This window comes from Dunckerocampus dactyliophorus, chromosome 13, assembly GCF_027744805.1.
Source record: "Dunckerocampus dactyliophorus isolate RoL2022-P2 chromosome 13, RoL_Ddac_1.1, whole genome shotgun sequence".
Classification (NCBI taxonomy): Eukaryota; Metazoa; Chordata; class Actinopteri; order Syngnathiformes; family Syngnathidae; genus Dunckerocampus; species Dunckerocampus dactyliophorus.
Window position 1 is genome coordinate 5,862,980 of NC_072831.1, and position 23,869 is coordinate 5,886,848.

Below are 23,869 nucleotides of genomic sequence, written 5' to 3' on the forward strand. Positions count from 1 at the left end.
ATGCTGGTGTCCACAACTCACATTTTGTATTTCAGAATGCATTTCTTTCTACTGTTCTTTCATTATTAACTGAAAACCTGAATGAAAAGCAGGCTTGCGGGCACCTCATGTGGTCGTGGGGGGCTACCTGGTGCCCACGGGCATCACGTTGGTGACCCCTGACCTACAGGGTTCCAGGGACAACGTCACTTTCTCCTTCTTCAGTCTCCGGAAGAAGACGTGATGTTGTAGTGACGACAACACAGAAACACACAGAAAACACAGAATATATGCCTTTCAAAAATGATTTTGTGAAAGTAAAATTAACATGTGCTTTGTTGACATGAGTAGCTTAAAACTGAGGTACATACCCACAACTATGATCCTGGTGTGCAGCTACGCTCCTATAATGCTGTGATCTGCGACCACACATTCCTAGCTTAATTGGACAGTCATCATACTTAAATCTGCAGGACGAACTCTGCTACAGTGACTGTTGGATTAGTATGTTCGTGTTTTTCACTTTTGTTCTCCCTAAACTGTTAAACTGTGTCTTTTTCTTTTTTAATGTTTTTTTCAGATTTCACAAAACCTGGGAAAAATATACAGTGAAATGATCTTCATACACGGCTTTGTCCACTGTGACCCCCACCCTGGCAATGTGTTGGTTCGAAAATGTCCGAAAAGCAAGAAGACAGAGATTGTTCTACTTGACCATGGCCTTTATCAGGTTAGGAATCTTCAGGCTCGGCAAAGCACAAATAACAAATGTTCCAATATTGCAGTCCATTTTTCATGCGCTGACTGAGGCCTTGGGTAAATGAATGATCAGAAATTCTGATCCACATAAAAATACTTTGCACTTGCACACACATACACAGACAAACATATTTATTAGAGCCTCAGCAGACTAAAAGCTTTTTGATAAACAACTCGTTCGATGTTCTTAGCAGAGTGCAGGGTGCTGTGTTCATATTGAACTTCACCTATGTGTACTCTAAAGATACACAACACACAAATGCTTTTTGATTAGGAGCATTCATTAACTAACATTTGCTAACTGAAACAGACATTCTGAGGTTGTGTCCATAGACGTCGTTAATAATCAACTCCCACAGTGCATACATGCAAAAGACATTATTTGAAATGGTGTTTTTATTTCAGATAAACACACAGCTTTACACACAGCTCTTATTGTGTGATTAGTTGCATCCATGCAGCAAAAATTCAAATTCTACACATCTCTGTCATTCTGTGGTAGCGAAAAAGGAAAAATGAAATCATACAATTCATTAGAATTAATACACAATGGGGGGTTTGTAAGTTTACGAGTAGAAAATGGATAAATGGATGAGTGTATTTTAAGTAGGGATGCTCCGATTGATCGGCCACCGATTAGTGTCGGACGATTTACGTTAAAAACCATGTGATCGGGCCAAACTGCCATGGGGCCAAAGTAAGTGCCAGCATTCTGATAAAGAAAGTGAGAAACTCTATTGAATTCACCCATGTTGCTCTCTTCTCCCTGTTCGCCGTTGTCTTTGTCAAAACTAGTCTTCAGTTCAAAGTGACATTAAATGTTCGCATTTATCCCTTTCATTAGTCCTTTACCTGCATTTCGTATTGTTTTCTGCATGTAAAACTATAAAGGACGATACTATACAATATTAAAGGTGTTTTGTGTTAACATTTTTGGGTGTCTGGAACGGATTAATTGCATTTGCATTGTTTCCTATGAGAAAAATTGTTTCGGTTTTTAAACATTTTGGTTTTAGATGGGCCCTTCGGAATGGATTAATCATGAAAACCGAGGTTCCACTGTATCTCTTTCACTCAATCAAATACAAATACATTTATAACTTGTTTTGTCTCTTTGCAAATGTGTTTTCCGTAGTTTAATAAACAATTGTCACTGCGCCCAGGTGCTACAACCAGACTTCCGGATGAACTACTGTCGGCTATGGCAGGCTCTGATCAGTCGAGACATGTCTGGGGTGGAGCGTTACAGCCGCAAACTGGGAGCTGGAGATCTCTACCCACTCTTTGCTTGTGTACTCACTGCTCGTTCCTGGACCGCCGTCAACTCTGGAATCAGTTCTGTCCCTGTCACACCTTCTGAGGTAGGATATACCCGTATTGGTTCAAAAGGATATATATCACATAAAAGAGTACAACTGTACCACCAGAAACACCAGCAAAACATAGAGCTTCAAAATACTTTTGTACAATTTATTGCAAACAAACAGAAAAAGGCTGTTCATCAGCTGATTAAAAGTTTAAGACCATAGCTAAAAGGTGGTGAAGATGGCTTCACGGAGGGCATCCACTGTCTGGAACATCCCCAAATGTTCTCAGTTGGATTTAGATCAGGGGGACGCGCAGGATGGTCCAGAGCGAGGTTATTTCTCTAGGAGAAGTCTTTTGGCAGGCAGCCATTGTGAACTGCAGCGTTATTACCACACAGACAAGGGCCTTCAGTCATGCCATCTGCCGTTTGACACCCCTGCACAACCTGAAGCTCCATTGTTCCACTGAAGAAACAAGCACCCCAGATCATGATAGTGCCTTCTCCACTGTGTCGTGTGGAAAACATCTCAGGTGGGATCTCCTTGTCATGCCAGTAACGGTGGAAGCCAGCAAGACCGCCAAAATTCTATTTTTTTCCCATCAGAGAATAAAACTTCCTTCCACCTTTCAATGTCCCATGTTTAGCGCTCTTGTGCAAATTCTAAACAGGCAACTTTGTGGCGTTGAAGGAGACGAGGCTTTTGAAGAACTTTTCTGTTCTGTGCATTTGGGCCGGTGACATTTTTTGGGGTCTACCGCATTACTTTTTTGTTCCATAACGCTCAGGATCTTTGAAGAGGTTTAAAATGACTGTCGTACTACAATGGCGTACAGCAATGGCGTGCTACGCGAGACAGAGCAAATGCAGCTCAAAAATCCGACCGCGTTCAGAGAGAGAAAGCTTTTTTCCGTTTTCCATCAGGAGATGGTGACTGTGTGAATCTCAGACAGAAAATGACATTGGATCCACATTTTTGCCAAGAGTTTGGCTTTTAAAGGTCTTAAAGGAAAATGGCACATCCGCAGTCCTTATGTGAAACATGAACACAAGTCTTTCCCTTTTCTGTGCGTCTAAAGAGGGCGCTAACTATGCATGTAATGGGGCACACCTATTTCGACTATAAAGTCCTCTAAAAAAACCTCCAACGTTTCATATACAGTACATGCTGTGACCATGCAGTAACAGGCACATTCATGATAACATGTAAAGTAATACAATATTTGCCGTGTTTGCTCATTTTAAGCTTTACCGAAACTTCTTTCCTGGGCACATTGATTTCATCGAGCCTCAAGCAACTAACGTTACTTCCGTCAACATTAGCAGCATAAAAAGCGCGTGTCTGTTTGCTGTGACTAATCATGGCAGACTTTGTGATGGCCGCCACCGCCGACAACAGCTACTATTGAACAAACGACGATACTTATATTTTTGAGCCTGAATATACAAAGGATGAGCTATACGTTTTACAAGCTGAGCGGGCAAGAAGAGTGAGTGAAATGTTGGAGCAGACGGGGGCTGAGAGAGTCAGGACCGGCATGACGTGGTGGCTTAAATGTGGATCTTCCCGAGCCATGCCAACAGAAATCAAGTGTTTCGAGTGGCACACGGCACACGCCGTTACTATCGATGGAAAGTCTTCATGTATATAACATATGTATGTATACAGTATGTATATATACAGTATGTATATAACATTGCTCCAAGAGACTGCATCACAACAAACAAACAATTTTTAGCGCTAACAAACCCTGCAGTGGTAGAAACTTTTTTCTACCTACTCAAAATCAACTGGAAAGGACGGCCAAGGTACATCACCATAATATTGATTGTCATACCTGGAGCACATAGTGCTTGATATCACAGCTACAGTGGTGTGAAAAACTGTTTACCCCCTTCCTGATTTTTTTTTTTTTTTTTGCATGTTTGTCACACTTAAATGTTTCAGATCATCAAACTTAATCATCAAATTTAAATAGTCAATGAGAGCACGACTGTGTGAAAAAGTGATGGCCCCCTAAACCTAATAACTGGTAGGGCCACCCTGAGCAGCAACAACTGCAATCAAGCGTTTGTGATAACTTGCAATGAGTCTCTTACAGCGCTGTGGAGGAATTTTGGCCCACTCGTCTTTGCAGAATTGTTGTCATTCAGCCACATTGGAGGGTTTTCCAGCATGAAGCACGTTTTTATAGAATTCAAGTCAAGACTTTGACTAGGCTCCTCCAAAGTCTTCATTTTGTTTTTCCTCAGCCATTCAGAGGTGGACTTGCTGGTGTGTTTTGGATCATTGTCCTGCTGCAGAACCCAAGGTAGTTTCAGCTTGAGGTCACCAACAGATGGCCGGACATTCTCCTTCAGGATTTTTTGGTAGACAACAGAATTCATGGTTCCATTTATCACAGCAAGTCTTCCAGGTCCTGAAGCAGCAAAACAGCCACAGACCATCCCACTACCACCACCATATTTTACTGTTGGTATGATGTTCTTTTTCTTCTAAAAAGTTTAATTTAAAAACTGCATTTTGTGTTTGTCATTGACTAATATTTAAATTTGTTTGTTGATCTGAAACATTTAAGTGTGACAAACGTGCAATAAAAAATTAAATAAATCAGGAGGGGGCAAACACTTCTCACACCACTGTATATATGCAGTCCATCTAGCCGTGTACAAATAGAACAAGGAATGTGGGCTAATAATAAAGGTTAATTTGGTTGTCAATTTGAAGTTGTTCATATGCCTGTTCTTGTTTCCCAGTCAGTACAGACTGGTGTCCTATCGCATTGTTTTGGGGTTGGCCTGTCGGAGTGGTGCGAGGCATTGTGAGTGAGGTGCTTTGTCACTACGCCGGAAAAGTAGTTCTTCGGTGTTAGCTCCTAAAATAATGTTGCTGTAGCTTGGTTAATATGCAGGTCAGTTATGTAAATGGAACCTTGTTGGCATTTTTTGCAGTTTTTTAAGAGTGCTTTATAGTCGAAATAGGTGTGTTTCGGTATATGCATTGTTAGCTCCCTCGTGCTAGCTGTTTTTATCTCTTTAGAAGCCACAGAAAAGGGAAAGACGTGTGCTCATGTTTCACAGAAGGATTGTGGATGATGGGCAACATTCCTTTAAATGTTTGATTAGCTGATGAGCAGCCTATTTCACTCTAATGCCTGTTTGCAATAAATTGCTTACTAAAAAAACATTTTTTGTGTCACTCCCATTTCTTCTTGTTGCATTTTGAAGCGCTACTTAGAACCTCCTGAAGATCCAACAATACAAAATGTAAATTCTTGCAATTTTTCTATTTGATCAGGTGTGTATTGAAATTGCTGTTAGGTTTGCCTGGAAAGCCATCTTACCTGATAGAAAGCTACCCCCCAACAAAGGGTCTGAGAACAGTTTTGTGAAAAAAGCAAATTACTTATGAGTCAGACATTATTTTACTCTCTTTCATCTGTGTCTCTGCCCACTAGTCCCTCATGTCTCTCTCATGAAATAACCCAGATGACTCTCTTTTACACTAGGGAGAAAAATTAAATGGCTCCCACCAATTTCTCCTCCTACTGACTGCATTCCCTTTGCCTTTAGCACTGCCTATTATTGCTGCACTTGCTATACAATATGTCCTTATTGAAGCTTTCAGATGCAAATGAGAATGGCTCTATGTTCTGCTGACAGCTGTGAGGCTTGCTATATAACCTCCTATAATTGCTACTAATTGTTATTCCCCAAGAAGGACTTAGCACAGCAGTTGGGCATATCCAAACTGCTGCTTTTCCAACTGTGATGAGTGTTTCTGTTTACCACATTTTGTGATGTCATATTCTGCTGTTGGGTTTGTATTGTACTTATTCGGGGTGTAACGGTATATGCCACAATCACGGTTCGAGGCGTACCTCCGTTTTAAGCTCACGGTTTGGTTAATTTTAGGTATGGTGAGGAAGGGAAGTGGAATACATGAAATGTCTCCGCTTTTGTGTAAATAGCTTAAATGATTTTTTTTAAATGACACATAAAAAGTGCCAACGGTTAGCAGGTAATTCTTTAATAAACGAAAATCTAAAATTAAAAAATATACGTATTTGACCAGGAAGGTCGAGTATTCCCACAGAACCATACAGTTATGCCTCACCACTTCGTGCTTCGATGCTTCGAATTTTGCAGCTTCGTGATATGCATATTTAAAAAAAAAAATTGTAATGTTTGCCTAAATTGAGCATTTTCAAGCATAAAAATGGCAAAATGAACTACAATACAAATATAAGGCATTTAGAAGATGCATTCAAAGACGTTGCGATGATGATGTTGTAGTTAGTATTCTACACTGGTCACTAGGTGTCAGTAATATTACTGTAATGTTCGGTGAGACACACAAGCACCAGATGTGATCGCCGGAACAACAGACTTTTATTGCAGGGTTGAATTCTCACAACAGGCACAATAATCCCTAACACGAGCTACTGTTGCGGCCGTAACCCATGCCAAGCGAAAAGTCAACTCTAAACCCCCGACATCACTTCCTGTCCGTCCCCCACTGAGCTTCCCTCGCACACATTTACAGCAACACACACAAACATGAGTCTTAATTATGTCTTGAGTGGCTGATTTTCCCTTATTGCGTCTACTGTATTGGGTAATATGAGTGGAAATGTGACTATGGGGTGTTATCTCCTGTCTACAGGGCTGTAATAGGGTTAAAAACTGTATTTAAAAGGTTGTAATTTTTTTTTTATGCTGTAACTATGGAACTATTTTATTTATAAAAATAAGGAATTGTACTTCACGCAAATTCACTGATCACGGTCGGTTCTGGAACCAATTAACCACGATAAACGAGGGGTTACTGTAGTGGCCATGGGCCCTTTGCATTTGCAGAGAGTGCCAGAAATATGAGAGCAAAGATCAAATTCAGCCAGTGATTCTCTAACCCGCTGGCGTGTTCCCTTTTTTGGGGTCATTTGAAATGTCGGATGGCCCTGACTCATTTAGGGTGACACAACAACAAATCACTCGCAGCAGGCAATCTTCTATGGCACATTTGAGTCCGGTTTGTTGGTTGCTTTGATCCATATTCAATTTATGTACACTTCCCTTCCACTAGATGAGGCGGCCAGGCACGAATTGTTATTTACACACAAAAGCGTACGTGCAATGTGTCATAAGATTACTGTGATGCGCTCGCTTCTCGCCAGTTCTCATTTCTAACTGTCCACTTTCAAAATAGAAACAGAAAGACTCAAAATAATCCACAAAGTTCACAGTACACTTGCTCATGCACAGCACGGAAGTGTTTTTAACTCATTCAGTCCCTGCCATTTTTCAAAAGACCACCGATTCACTACCAGCCATTTTAGACGATTTTGACTGCTCTCCCAAGGCACACAGAATATTGTGTTCTATGGTTATACAAACATGGAACCTACCAAAAGAAAGATTAGACTCTCGTCTTTCATCAGGAAAAAAACATTTGTTTCTACCTGTTTCTGTTCTTTAATAATCAGCAGTAGAACATAGGGAAGTTTCATGAAAATGTATGTTTCAAACTAAAAAAAAAAAGAGAAAACCAGCTTTTTGTGAAAAGATACATTTCAAACAGAACTTTCACTTTGACACATTTTTTTTTGCTTTTGTGACAGCTCAAATATTTAAACAACTATACCACAACATAACAAGAAGGGTTGCTTTACATCAAAATAACTATTTAAAAATATAAGACCATGAAGTATTTACAGTTTTCACATTTAGAACTGGCTAAGTGTGTGCGCCCGTGCATGCACACGCGTGTGTGTGTGCAGACGTTAAAATTTCCCTACAATGCGTAACCTTCTGTACGCTACACTCCTCCACGTTCTTCCACTTCCTCCTTGCTGTCATGTGTTAAAACCCTTGTTACCAGGTGGTGCCAGACCCTTACCCCTTCGTGTGTGGAGCAGGCGCACCTCCCTCTCTGACTTCTCCACTTAAAGGGTTAAAGCCTCCTCTGTTAAGAAGGACACTTCTAAGTCAGGTTGAAGGAAACTCACCCAGGTTTTCACAGCTCGTGTAGAGCTGACCAAGTACAGTAGAGTAACCATATTTATATTGCACCCAGCACTGGACCCTCCGCTTTATAGCCGCTTTCCTTCGTATGGGTTTATTGCATTGGGTATAGACCTGGGAACTTTTACCAATCTATTAGCGATCAGAGGGACCTGTTTAAAAGGTTAAAATCATGACCGGAACAACCTGAAAGGAATTATCTTAGACAAAAAGGCCACTCTTTCATCCCACAAGACGTAAGAACAACAGTGAAAGTGAATGAAGGAAATTGAATAGTCAAGTTGGCAAGGGCAAAAAGCAGTGAAAAGAGAAAAAACATACATTACTTTGTCTTTTAAAATGTTGTTGAGCTCCAGTTTCACATACTCTATGAACAAATGTTGTAAACAAATGTGTGGCTATCTCTGATGTCCCCGAGCACTTCCTCTCTTCCCTAAACTGCTCCTTGCTGGTCTAGCACTAAGTTTGCAAAGCCTGTGTTTCTTCTGACGAGATAGGAAGTCGCTCTTTTCGCTTTCAGAACAAAGTTGCAGTTTTAGTCAATCGGTTAGATGCGGCTACACGTATCCCAGGGACTCCAAGGAGAAAAACCCCCAAATAAACTTGGGTGTGGTCTTTATACCTTTCCACCCTTTGGCGTCATAGCTCCAACCCTTCACTCTCCTCCGAGAACTAATTTACATATTCCAACTTTTCTCAGAATATTGGGAAGTTACCCCACAAGACTTGACCAAACACTTGAACAAAACTTCCCTTTCATGGGTGACATGTGTGTGCGTGTGTGTGTGTGTGTGCGTGTGTGGGTGTATGTACGTGGGTGTCATGATGTCCCTCTCAATGCATTCACTCTAACTGGGTGAAGGTTCAACTAACTTGTGTTCAAAATGTGGTTACTACATGTAAGTATAACAGCCAGCACAACAAGCAAGCGTAAAAGGTCTAAAATGTATCCCTCCTGTGAGCATAGCCATCTTTCATAACCATTGCTTATACATATACAGCAGACGCCCCTACAACGTAAATAATCCGTTCCGAGAACCTTTATGTTATAGGGTTTTTATGTTATACGAAGCGTAAAATACATGTAAATAGCCTAATCTGTTCCAAGATCTTCCCAAACTCACCCCTTTGGCCCTTCAAAATATTCAAAGTCCACCAAATATGGTGGGAAAATATAAGAAAACATTAGCATAAACATAGCACAGTAACAGTCCAATATCAAATAAGGTAATAAATAAGATTACTGTAAATGAATAAAACTGAAAAACAAAAACAATCTTACCGTTCACGAGATGTCTTGATCAGGAGCACGCAAGTGGAGGCAGGAAGGAGGAGGACTAGCCTGAGTCGAAACGCGACTCAAAGAGTCTAAGAGTCAGCTGGTCTCACAGACAAACGCACACGCACTACACGATAATGCTGTGTGCAGAACTTTAATTTGTAACTTAACTTAATTGTTAAGTTAGTTTCAGGGCGACTACAAAGAGGAAGGAGTTTGCAGGGACAAGCCTGTCTCTCACACAAATTCACGTATGCGCTGGATAAGTCAGCCAATGAGATGAGAGCGTAGGCGGTGCCCCGATAATCAGCCAATGAGATGAGAGCGGAGGCGGTGCCCCAAAAATCAGCCAATGAGAGCGTGAAGCGTCAGAAGGCGTCACCAGGTGTTAGTCTGAACTACCGACTTGAGGCATTAATAAAGTTGATTGAAAAAAAAAAAACTTGCACCGACTCAACGCTTTACGTTATATGGAATTTCTTCTGTAATACGAAGCAGAAACTTTACATAAATTCTTTACGTTCAGTGGAATTTACGTAAAAGGAGGTTTACGTTATGCGAGGTACTGCTGTATGTACATGTTACTATGAACATATCCTCCTTTCTCAAGGCGAGGTCGACCTAACAATACTTCATTGCACAGCCATAAGCACATCGTACTATAGTGTCCCTCCTTTATGCCATGCAACCCTCCTACGTCTGCCCATAGTAACCATACATGTCCTTTTAAGGTCATGCCCAGGACCCAGTCCTTTCACAATAGTCCCTGGTTACTGTAACAGGTCATCACACAACAGGCACTTGTTTCACACAAAAGTCCCTCGTCACCATAGGATTCTTGACACATGTATGTTTTTTCCATTCAAATTCTCATGCCGAGCTCTTATAAAATGCACTTCTGGCACCTTGTGGCCGTTTTTATGGCTTAAAACTGCTCTAAAAGTGACATCCATTTGCGGGGACTTGCCTCGTATCGTAAAAAATGTATAAATACGTCTTTAGGATCAGGCGTTTGGGATTGTAAAAACATATAAATATGTCTTTGGTATTGAAAGAGTTAATGTGATTGCCCCTCCCGCTTAACCATTTTTGCTCTAAAAAGACATCAGTCACACACTTTTCTCTGCACCTGCAAGGTCTGCATGGATGATCTTGGTGTCAAAGTAAAAGGAGGACGTGATGGTTTCTGTAGGTGTGAAAATGTACATATTTTTGCTACTGGATAAGAGGAAATGAAGCTGTTTGTATAAATTATGCAATACAATAATATTAATTAATTAGCGCATTAGTGTTTTGTTTTATGCATTTGTTGGTGGGAGGGTTCACGACGAAACCTCACTTCCTCCGAGACTGCTTTCAGTGATTTGAGCACACATCTAGCACAGGAAATATGCCTCATTGGCAAAAACAATAAGATGAACTTGTGTTTTGGTGACAGGAGCACTTTAAGCTCTCATCAGTCAGGGTTTGAAGTGGGAGAATTTTGAATCCACATTGCTCTTATCTTTTGTGGACTCATATCTCAAGGGAGCCATCAGGTTCGTAGATTGGTAGATACAGGTAACTTGTCGGTACTGCTTTATGTCAAAGCAAAAATGGTAGTCCACAAGTAATCAGTCGGGAAAAAGAGGGAACTGCTATGTGCCTGTGACGCTGTGAAACTTGTGTTTGAGTTACTTATTTCACTCAATCAAATACATATTAATTTGTGAAATGTATTTTTTTTGTTGATATTCTGTCTCACTCTGAAATAAACCTACCATAAGATGGGCTGATCATGTCATTGGTAAACGTACAAAATCCCAAATCAGCAGGGAATCAAGTAGTTATACCCTGCTATAGTCGTTCCTCGTTTATTGCGGTTAATTGGTTCCAGCCCCGACCACTGTGAGTGATTTCCGCGAAGTAGGAGTCAATATTAATAAACGCAATATTTTTGTAGGTGGAACATAGAACACCAGTTTATGAATTTCTAAATACGGGTTTTAAAATTATTAGAGACCTCTATACATGAAATAACACCGTTATAGTCGCTTTTACATTCTTATTATTCTTTGTTTACATCACTTGATCCCGTGGTCAAGCTACGGGATCACTGCACGGACATAACAGACGGCCACCGCTGGCATAGCAAGCTAACTAGTTAGCCTCTCCAATTTACTTATTCTAAATTTAAGTAAGTATTTGAAACGGAGTTGGGAACAAGGACAAAGAAGACAAAAACTTACCACATCCACACGGAATGAGAGGGGAATCTTTTTTTTCCACTCGATCTCAACCATGGCATGTTCGTCTCAGCCATGGCATGTTCGTCTCAGCCATGGCATGTTTGTCTCAGCCATGGCATGTTTGTCTCAGCCATGGCATGTTCGTCTCAGCCATGGCTTGTTTGTCTCAACCATGGCATGTTCGTCTCAGCCATGGCATGTTTGTCTCAGCCATGGCATGTTTGTCTCAGCCATGGCATGTTTGTCTCAGCCATGGCATGTTCGTCTCAGCCATGGCATGTTCGTCTCAGCCATGGCTTGTTTGTCTCAACCATGGCATGTTCGTCTCAGCCATGGCATGTTTGTCTCAGCCATGGCATGTTTGTCTCAGCCATGGCATGTTCGTCTCAGCCATGGCATGTTCGTCTCAGCCATGGCATGTTCTTCTCAGCCATGGCATGTTTGTCTCAGCCATGGCATGTTTGTCTCAGCCATGGCATGTTCGTCTCAGCCATGGCATGTTCGTCTCAGCCATGGCATGTCGGCTCTGCTCTGCTGGCTCGGTAGCCAGTTTCCATGCAGCGTGAAAGGTAATGTAATCTAACGTGTAATGCCTAGTGACCAGAATACTACATATAACTTGTCTTTCAATATTTTTTGACTAATAGGTGCTCTGACCAAGCGTTTTGTAAGGTATTTGTTTGATGGCACTGACTTTATTATCTTGATAGATCAAAATGAACATGCGAGGACATACATGTACATATGATGTATATGCCAAAACATGATGAAGTCAGATGACACCTAACAGACTACAGAGTTAGTAAGAAATGTCTGCTCGGTAAAAGAATGTCTCTCTTGACAGGATGTTGAAATTCGGACCAATGCAGCTCTTTACCTGCCCCAGATCAGCGATCTCTTGAACAGAGTTCCTCGGCAGATGTTGCTGTTGTTAAAGACCAACGACCTGTTGAGGGGAATCGAAACCACATTACAGACCAGGGCCTCGTCTTCCTCATTTATCAACATGTCACGCTGCTGCATACGTGCATTGGCCAGGTACAAAGACAGGAGTTGTTATTGTTACATTTCTGTTGAAATGAGTGGCTTTTTTCCGCATTTCTCAACCCATTCAAAGCATTCCAGCACTAAAACATTCAGGCTAACAATTTTCCACATTCCAACAATTCCCACTTTACCCATAATTCCACATGTTCAGAGTGCAGAATTTCAGTTTGTTTTTAGTAAGCAGATTATTGCAAACAACCTATCAACAAATGGACAAATGCACTTTGGACACCCCTGATTTAGTGCTCCAATGAATCGCACATTCATGTTTTTGGACTGGGGGAGGAAAAGGAGTACCTGCAAGCACAGAGGAACATGCTAACTCCACACGAAGGGGTCCAAAAATAAAAATGGGGTAAAAAGCTGTTGTTCCAACTTAATGATATGAATTTCCCCTATTGTTGTGTTGTCAGTGTGTTGATGTGGACTGTGCTGAATTTCATGACGTTATTCCTATCACCCCTCGCTTTCTTCTGTGCTTTGACTGACAGGCACAAGAGGAGTAAGACTCAGTCCAGGAAGAAACTTCTGCAGATCACATTGGCAGAGTCGTTCAACCTCTGGAGACTCAGCATGTATGAATTGTTTCTATGGTTGAAGAGTTCACTTTTGGGACGTGGGGTTTCCACTCTGCATGCATTTCTACACCGGATGACATGATACTGGAACGCTGTTGTCTGCTCATGAAGAAGGATCCTAGTACTGCAAATAAAAGATCTGTCTGTTTTTGCCAAACACATCCCAAATGGCAGGGGTCTCGAACTCACGGCCACCAGGCCATTTGCAGCCTGTCGAATTGTATTTTGCGGCCCGCGACTTGACATGAAAGAGGAGTGTAATTGCGGCCTGCGACATCCCGGCAAGTTCCGTGTTACTTGCAGGGGCTAGTAAACACCAACACTGATCTAACACTGGTGTTATCACTTGGAGACGAGGGGGGGCACTAGACAGAACACTACCTATAATTGCGGTGCTGCACACAAAAGCGTACGTGCAATGTGTCATAGGATTTAGAAACAGAAAGACTCAAAATAATCCACAAAGTTCACAGTACACTTGCTCATGCACAGTACGGAAGTGTTATTAACTCATTTTTCAAAAGACCACTCGTTCACTACCGGCCATTTTAGACGATTTTGACTGATCTTCCAAGGCACACAGAATGTTGTGTTCTATGGCTATATAAACATGGACCCTACCAAAAGAAAGATTAGACTCTCTTCTTTCATCAGAAAAAACACGTTTGCTTCTACCTTTTTCTGTTCTTTAATAATCAGCAGTAGAAAATAGGTGAGTTTCAGGAAAATATCATTTCCCAACAAAAAAATGAGGTTTCAAGCATAACTTTTACTTTGATACAGTTTTTTTTTTTTTTTTTTTTTGCATTTGTGACAGCTCAAGTTTCTAAACAACTGCACCACAACATAAACAACACAAAAAGGGTTGTTTTACATCAAAATAACAATTTATTTACAAATATAACACCGTGAACTATTTACAATTTTCACATTTGGAACTAAACTGTGTGTGTGCGTGTGCATGTGCATGCGGTAAAATTTCCCTACAATGCGTACCTTTAGCCTAGCTGCCTAGCCAGTTAATACATTCAAAAGATCAATGAGCAAATGTACTTCTGCCACCTTGTGGCCGTTTTTATGGGTTAAAACTGCATGAAAAGTGACCTTATTTATTCTACACTTGTGTCGTTACCTGTTTAGCCTCTCGTGCAAAAAAACGTATTAATACGTCGTTGGGAGCGAGCGTTCGCGTTTAAAAAAAAACAAAACGTATAAATACGTCTTTTGGTATTGAATGAGTTAAAATATGGCCGCTATAAACCTCTACCACCACCCCTTCTCAGTGAGTCACCATTTTACATGTCATTTTGGAGGAGCTCCTCGCCAGAACGGAAGAAAATTTGGCAGAAACCACAGAAGAAGAAGGAAAAACAAATAAACCTCGTGTAATGGCAGACTCGGCCGGTGAAGTTAAATGGAAAGATCCGGTAGCATAGTTAACATGAAAAGTATGGACTCACTTTGGCTTTTATAGCATGGGCGAGACTATGCAGACTTTGCAGTACGGAAGAAGTGTCTGACGAAGAAGGGACACGTTTATTGTGAAAATTGTCGTGCTGCTCAATCTTATCCGGGTCATTCTGTCTCTTTCCGGCGAATACGTCACCACTGCCATACTACACTAAATACTTATTTTTGTTATGCTTCAACTTTATAGAGTTGATCTAGTTGACAGACATGAGATGTTGTGTTTTCTAAATGAGTCCAAAACAGTGTCAGTGTTTGTCAGACACCTAAACTAAAATGCTCTTTCAACCTATGTTGCACTGAAACAGTCTCATTCTTTTTGTATTCTGGTTAAAATATGCTGTAAAAATTCCATCCATTTTCTATACCGCTTGTCCTCATTAGGGTCACGGGTAAGCTGGAGCCTATCCCAGCTGACTGCAGCAAACTACAAACCATGAAATTATTATTTTTTTTTGTATCATCGTATCAAGATATTCTATTGTATCACATCGTGAGGTACCCTCACATTCCCAGCCGTACTCCTAATTGATGCAGCCCAGCCTCACGCAGACTCAACCTCCAGTGGCCCCCCGTGAAATTGAGTTTGAGACCCCTGCCATGTGATATCCAACCATTGTAGCTGATTCAAATGAACATTTAGTTATGTGATGAATTTTATGAAAATAGTATGCCCCAATAACTCCTTGCTGGGCCAGTTTGAAATGAAGTTACGGTTTAATGATGTCATGGAATATTTTTGAGAGCACTGCATGCATCTGGACATCGGACACAGGAGCTAGAACTTGTAAGTTTTAGTAAGATCCCCTGTGATACCAATCTGATACTATTACAAGAAAGGAGAAAAGAAGGTACCGTAAATTCCGATGTACAAACTGCTACTTTTTTCTTAAACTTTGAACTCTGCATCTTATACAGCGGTGCGGCTAATGTATACTTAAATTATAATCTTGAGCCATCAGTGCACTCACAACGAGCTTGTCAAGCCATTGGAAATTGCAGAAGGTCATATATAACAGTACAACAACATAACAGTCTGAACTCATGGTGTCATCTTACTGAGAACACTAAATTCATCACACAGCAACTTAACATTCAAAGTATACCTCAGAAATATACAAACATGTACCAATGCCAAGTTTAAAATGATAAAAAAAATATTTTAAAGTTTTCCCATAAGGCATTGCGTCTGAGCGACGCATTCACCGGGGCTCTACAATGACATCAGTCATATGGCTCCCTCTGGTGGACAGAGACAGCATTGCATCGTCATCCATCTACAGGTATGCTGCTTGTCCACCAATGAACTGCTCTTTTGGCAGTAATGCATTATGGGTGGATGTTAAAATAGCTGCTGTTTGTTAAATTTATATTGGTACATGTAATGTATATTTTCTAGGTACCTACTGAGTGTTAAGTCGCTGTGTGATGAGTTTAATGTTGTTTGAAAGATGACACCTTGAGTCAGACTGTTATGTTGAGTAATGACCTCCTGCAATTTCCAATGGGTTGGCAAGCTCGTCGTGAGTTTTTTCATTGCTCATGATTGGCTCCTGTCGAATAAAGAGCCGCCTGGTCCTCACAGACTCGTGTGCGCCACAATGTGGCATTTTATGACATGGACATGTGCGGCTTATACACCGGTGTAGCTTACGGTATATATGAACAAATCTGGTGTTTCCTCTAAATTGAGAGCGTGCTTAATATAGGCTTTAAAAAAAAAGACCACGTGCAACAAATATTCTGCTCCACTAACAGAAGAAATTACCCCTTAACATGACTCAAGTTATGCAATACTACCTCTGTTGCTTTGTATTTAAAATTTTACATGTACGTAGATTTTAATAGCCTTTTTGATTGGTCACCAGACACGGCAGCACCTTTCAAAAAATGAAACTGTGTGTCAAACGAAACGAAAGAGGAATGAGACGCCATGTGGCCTATCGCTCAGTGACACAGCCAAAAAAACGAGTTGCAGTATTTACTTACTTGTAACTTAAATCATGAAAACTTAACGTACAAATAATTGCGTATCCACTTGAAAACGTACAATGATACAGAGTACCTGCCCTCTTTGAGCATTTACATCAGGGGTATCCAAAGTGCAGCCAGGGGGCCATTTGGGGCCAGCAACTCGTATTTTTACTGGCCCGCGGCACATTGTAAAAATAAAATACATTTTAAAAACAACAAAAATGGCAAAAATAGAGTAAAACGTGTCAAGAGACAAAGCAAGAGGGAAAAAAAAAGTACAAATACATGTTGATACCAACTCATCCTAACAATTTTGTTTTACAAAATTAAACAAATAACTACAGATGTCAAAGTGGCCCCCGACAGCCTTTGATTTTTCAATATGTGGCCCTCAGTGGAAAGGTTTGGACACCTGATTTGACACATGGCAGTTTGGGCTATCAGATTGGATCAGACGGGTTATACTGTATATACAGAGTAATCCCTCGTCACTTTGCGCTTCGAATTTAGCGGCTTCACTTTTACTTTTGCGGTTTTTAAAAAATATATTAGTAAACCATGCTTAGGCCTGTCACGATAACAAATTTAGCTGGACAATAATCGTCCTACAAATTATCATCGCTAATCGATATTATTGACATTTTTTGTGACCATTTTGTTCATCAATTATATGGCATAATAGTGAGAGTATGTCGTATCAAAAGCGAGTTTTGAGAGTATTTAGCATTGTAATTGGAATGTCAAGAGCATAATACATTAAACAAACAAAAAAAACAAAAAACAATGAAAATTATATGGACAAAAATTGCACTTAAATAAAAATAAAAAATCCTAAACAAAAACAATAAAAAAATAGACCCTATGTCTGTCAAGAAAAAAAAAAAGAGTCCACTAAAAAAAACACACACACACAGTTGTGTAGTGTATTGTTAGACTAATGGAGGGGTCATATTTGAGTTGGACTGGTGGTTCAACACGTCTTCTTTCACTTGGTTAAACAATTCAGGAAATCCTGTATGTGACATTTTGTACATGTACGTTCTCCCAAGCGATTCTTACTGTCTGTCAAACATTTGTTGCATTTCCCGAAATGTTGGCTTTTCAACCGCGAGCGCGCACCATTTTGCACCATTTCGTTGATATTTATTTTGCCAACCAAACATCTCTGTAAGCAGTGACTGTCGGGACGAAGGCTCTGCAGCACCTCCACACTGGGGCTGTAGCATTCGGGTTAGAAACCACCGCTTTTGTGCCTTCATTCATATTAGCGTTTGCTTGCTAACTTGCTAACTACTAGCATCCTGTCTGTATATCCACTCACTAGTAGCCCCACCTCCACATACTGGGACAAAGAGGCTCGGATGACAGGAGGGTTCACTCCCTCCATTCATTCCACTGTAGATGCGCACAGACACATGCACAGTCACCCCCCTTGTCATCTAGTCTGTAGTAAATTTGGCTAGGAAAACAAAGACGCATACATGCGCATTTCAATTTATTGCGGCCGGCAAAATTATCGACTTTGTTTTTTTATTGTTCGATTAATCGATTTATCGATTATCGTGACAGGACTAATCATGGTGTTTCATGGTTGAATACGGCCTATTATTAGTCAAAAAATATGTATATTCAAGCAAATTTTACATATTTTTTCCAAAATTAATCATTTTCAAGCATAACAATTACTAAACAAAGTAAAATACAAATATAAGACAAACAGAAGAGACGTTGTGATGATATTTAGTATTTTTACTACTGACAACTGTCACTAGGTGTCAGTAATGTTACTGTAATGTTTGATGAGACACACAAGCACCAGACTTGATTGCCGGAGCAACAGGCTTTTAGGTTTGAATTATTGCACAACAGGCACAATAATAAAAATTCCTAATAAAACCCGAGCTAGTGTTGTGGCCAAACCCACGGCAAGCTGAAACTCAACTCTGAACCCCTGACGTCACTTTCTGTCCATCCTCCTACTAAACTGCCCTGGCACCGGAACACATTACAGCACCACACACGAGCAGGATGTTATTTATGTCTTAAATGACTTATTTTCTGTTATTGTGTCTACTATGTTGGGAAATAGGGATGTTATTTTGTGTTTAGAGGGTTCTAATAATGTTACAAATTATTTAGAAGGTTGTAGGTTTTTTATGCTCTAACTACAAAGATATTTCATTTATAAAAGGATTCCTACTTTGCAGAAATTTTGGATCTGGAACCAATTAACCGCGATAAACGGGGGATTACTGTGTACAGTCAAACCTGTCTTAGTGGCCACCTGTATATAACTGCCACCTGCCTATAGCAGCCACTGAAAAATCCCCCCGCAGAAAATGTACGTGTTATAGACCCTGTGTATAGCGGTCACCTGTCTAATGCGGCCAGCGGCCACACATTTTGTATCCCTTGGTCAATATCTGACTGCATATAGCGGCCAAATTACCGACTCAAGCAGAAGCTTCATGCACGAAAAAGTTTTGTTTTTTAAACAATGAAACCGTCGTGTGTAGACTTTAGTTACTGAGTCCTAGCTCAGTCACAATCATTCACAAGATCCACACAAACTGTCAGTTGTTCCACACAAAAAAAAAAAAGCCGTCTTCTTTGGAGCTTGTTGCAGACAGTGACACCGTTTATTTCCTGGTGTGAGACAATGTGCACTGGTCAATACTGTAATGCCGCTTGTTGTGGGGAAGGTGAGACTCACGTCGCCGATGCACTTTAATCGCTTTATTAACAGCGGTTTATTAACCTAGTAGTGCTTTACAACTTTTATCTGCAGTCCCACAGTGCCCTCTACTGGTCAACATGTAACAGTATAATCATATGTATCTGCAAACACAACAAGCTTCTAATCACAGACATGTTAATATGTGTGAGCACAAATTCAAAATGGCCGTCAACCTGTCTATAACGGCCACCTGCCTATGGCGGCCACTTTTGCCGTTTCCTTTTTAGTGGCCGCTATAGACAGGTTTGACTGTATATATTTTTTCAAATATCCGACCCTGTAAATTTGGCCAGTATCAGCCCAATACCGATACATAGATCAGCCCATCCCTAGTGACAGTACATAGCCCTGCAAAACAGCACATCATGAAACTGTAGTTGTGGCCGCTATTTCGCAAAGGGGTTGATATTGTAACATTTCCCACTGCTAAATGCAATACTCCAAAACCAGGTGTCACCTCTTCCCATTGTCATTCTTTACATATCTACTAAACTGTCTCACAAGTATTGTACTGTGACTGATGCATTATGAAGTAAAGATAATTAGGTACATTATAGGTAGATGTGTAAGGATTTTTTGGACTGTTGGTCTATTTCGAATACTTTTGTACCTCAGGATTAAGTTTGCGTCAAGTCACAGTCACATTTTGGACAGTGAAAAAGGCTCTGAATTATTATTATTATTATTATTGGTATTTTATTGAATTATTATTTACACCGTGCTATTAGGTCAGATGCTGTAATATCAATTCCATTATGCTCTGTAATATTACTGATGATAATGAGTAGTATTATTGTAATTGTTATTGTATTATTTGCATAATGATGTTTTTACTAAGGGTGCTCCGATCAGGGTTTTATGCCGCCGATTCCGATACCGATCATCCTGGAGTGAGATCAGCCGATACCGATCACATGGATTAACTGTACATTTTTCACTTTATTTATGATGACTGATATTGGCCAGGGCCGCCGTTCGACAATTTCAAGGGCCCCTGGCAAATAGGTAATTATTAAAAGAAACCAGTGGCGGAGCCAGAACTGTTTCATTGGGGTGGCCAAGGTAAGACCATTACTCATAATGGAGTGGCAGCAAGTTGATACCTGAATTGTCCAGCTGGCCAGTGGGGTGGCTGGAGAGTGGTGTCCACCACGTAGCTCCGTCACTGATTTTGGAGCGTGCCGAGGACAATTTCAATGCATAGTTTCTGGATTCTGCTCAGCATAATGCTGGCCAAACCCGCGCAGGGCATAATACAGAAGTGGATGCCGATCGGCACTCCCGCTTTAACTCTAGACTCCTTGGTTGACATGCCCACTCATGCTGCTACAGAGAGCTTCCATTACTAACATATTATTGTGCTGAATCACGCTCAGAATTTAAGTCAAAGTCAACATAGTGAGAAAACTTGAGAAAAGTAATCATGGAAAACTTACCTCCCGCTTGCAGTTCATGCAAGACACCGTTTTATTGACAGCTCCTCCACACAGAAGGTTGTGTGCTGCCGTGAAATGCATCCAAGCGGAAACTGCGGTTAGGCTGAACTAATGTTCTGCACCAGAGAGCCGCATTCGTCAAAATTGTCCCGCAGCCATGTGGGTTGCCATTGGGGTGCAGTAGCGCCGCCACTGAAAGAAACTTTTGGGCGGATAGTTTTTTTTGTTGTTGTTGTTGTTGTCGCCTTTATTTTTGTGAAACGATTTTTGTACTATTTGACACAAACCTGAATTTAAGTTGATGCATGTTTTGGAGTAATACAAATACATGGGAAATAAATTGTTCAATAATTCATTTTTTAGTTCAAGATAACAACATTTACAGAATAAAATAAATAGCTTTATTCAATAGTAATCTGTCCTGTTTAACGTAAAAGAGAATAAATTGAGTGTCCAGGTTGCAGGGGTGTCCAGCTTTCATCACTGTTTCACAACTGTTTATGATTGCCAACATTTAAATAGTACACTGTAGTAAATCGTCTTGATTATTGCGGCAATACGGCTCAATACGGGTGTTGGCAACCCTATGTGACACAGCAGACATGAACATTCATGTCATGTTTGTGTTGTCATGACATGAGGTATTTATCGGCATGTGCCGATCACATGTTTTTTACGAAAATCGGTCGATACTAATGGGTGTTTAATCGATCGGAGCATCCCTAGTTTTTATACAGTTCTATTAGGTCAAATACTGTCATCTCATTCCACAAGCAGACAAGTTTGTCATATTTTAATTGCAGATATTTATGTTTACTTCATCAACAAATGACTCACTGTTTACGCTCCTTCCACTGATATCATGCCTCTATAAAGATCGTGAAATGCTTGTCGCCTCATGAAGTTTGTGTACATGGATTAAATGTGGGGTTGCCGCATGCAAATGTTACATTTTCCATCATTTTTTGTAACCTCCTTTGGGCTGTGGTTGAATGTGGAATTGTCTTCAGTTGTCTTTCTGTGTGTATTTTACTTCAGTAGTGCATGCAATGCAATTTTTGCTATATTTATACCGCACTGCCTAGTTAAAGCTATGAGACAACTCATGTACTAAAGGGTCTTTTATTCAAAGATCACACACACACGCACACACGCAGCAATTCATTAGGCCGGAAGTACAAAAGAATAACAAAGGGAAATGCCCCAAAAGGCCTTCCACACGCGACAGTGAAAAACAGATTACTCTGCCAAGTCACTACAGTACCATTTATTAATGAAGCAAGACATCCACTTAACCCTTTATCTTGCAATAAACTGCCACCGATACACCTGACTTTCATTTCTGCTAACAACGTCAAGCATTAGTAACTTCCACAAGTGATTCCAGGTGCTTGTCAATTTGGTGCTCAGCCAAACGTAAAGAGCGTAAATGGAACGGCTCGGTGATAATGGCTTCACACAACTCCAAACACTACAAAATCATCTGGAGCAGTTCACAATCAACATTTATTCCGAAACATGACAAATCATAATCCTTTTAAGGAATTCTCCTCCTCACTCAGCCATTGTGGGTGTAACTTGGCTTGTCAAACTGTTCTGCTATGAACAACCAATCAGTGGATGGGAAAATGATGACCTTATTGTAGGCCTGTTAGCTGGCCTTATGAGTGTAATCTGAAATCTGATTGGTTAAAAAAAAAAAAAAGCCCCATTGCCAATAGTGTTTATGTCACATGGGCCAGCATTTCTGATTATGAATGCCCTGGGCAGAGTACATTGATATGGCAACATACGGAAACTAAAATCTGATTGGATTAAAAAAAAAAAAACATACACTGCTGGAAGCAGTGCAGCCAAGAAGCACACTACTTAATGAAAGTAGACTGCTGGGAATAAAAGAATACAATTTCATGGAACAAATTCAGTTGTACATGTAGGTCAATGCCCTGACTGCATACCACTGCAAAAGCCATTTTGTCATGTAAACTTCATTTTCTGATCATCGGAACAAGAATAACCTCTGGCTTTTGTAAAGGAAATGAAACATAATCCATACAGTACACCGGAATTTATTATCAGATATTCAACAAAGAATTACGCTCCCCTTAACCGAAATCATAATTATGTTCTTTGTTCTTTATGATTTGTGTTGTAGTGACACACATGGGTTGTCTAAGTCAAACAAGTAGTCTGTTTCCCAACACAATTTTTCTTCCTTTCACACTCATCTTAACTTCTGGTACTGGGCATGGAGAAAGAGGGGAGCACGGGGCGGGGTTTTCCGGAGAGCCAACTTGTGAGCAATGACACTGTTATTACGAATATTTATTAGCTTGTCAGCTTCCTTCGTCATGAGTGAATACTGTGATAGGGGTGTCACAAAATCTCTCGAGATTAAAACGTGACTTTTTCTCATTGAGAAAAAAAAACTGTCTCATGGGCACTAGGCCTGGGACGATATAAAATAAATTCATTCATTATACAATAAATGAAAATGAACTCCATAATTTTGCCGGTTTCAATACATTGACATGTGCGTGCGTGTCTGTTTTCCTCGTCTTCTACCGCCAGGCAGGAAGAGGGTTCACTCTGCATAGGTTTCAGCACCTTGGCACATTTGGCATGAATGGAGTGAGCCCTTTTGTTAGCTCTCTTACAGTCTCTTTGTCTCGGTGGGTGGAGGCGGGACCAGTAGCATACACACAGAGTGCAGATGTAGTGGAAATGAAATTAGATTGCAATATATTGTCACAGTTTTTATATGTTTTCATTGTACTTTTCTTAAAAGTAATGGCAAAATCTCGTCTCGTTCTCGTAGACCTAATCTTATGTACCATCTCGTCTCGTGAACAGAGTGTCTCATGACACCTCCAGTAATTAAAGAGAGAAGCGTGTTGGAACTTATCAAGGTTTTACAACCCTCATCACTATTGCGAAATGTTGATGCAAAACTGCCACCACAGGAGAAAGCAATCGCAAAGGTGGGCTGGACGCTTTCGTTTGTATGTCAGTGTTTTCAGTCATGGTCAGTGAGTTTTAATAATGTACTGAAAGC

At 40.5% G+C, this 23,869-nt stretch overlaps 1 protein-coding gene across 2 annotated transcripts in view; it reads left to right on the forward strand.

Annotated features, from left to right (window-relative positions):
- The window catches only part of adck1 (aarF domain containing kinase 1), a 66,169-nt gene extending 44,466 nt beyond the window's left edge, over nt 1-21,703 (forward strand). Inside the window, exons 8-12 of one of the 2 annotated variants that reach the window (XR_008573463.1) lie at nt 560-709; nt 1,902-2,099; nt 12,420-12,613; nt 13,114-19,881; nt 20,018-21,703. Coding sequence is in view for 1 of the 2 variants with exons in the window: in XM_054796823.1 (XP_054652798.1) it covers nt 560-709; nt 1,902-2,099; nt 12,420-12,613; nt 13,114-13,282 (711 nt within the window). In the remaining variant the exon portion in view is untranslated. Of the gene's footprint in view, nt 1-559; nt 710-1,901; nt 2,100-12,419; nt 12,614-13,113 lie in introns of both variants that reach the window. The other variant, XM_054796823.1, reaches the window with a different exon arrangement.
- Nucleotides 21,704-23,869: the final 2,166 nt, after the last annotated feature.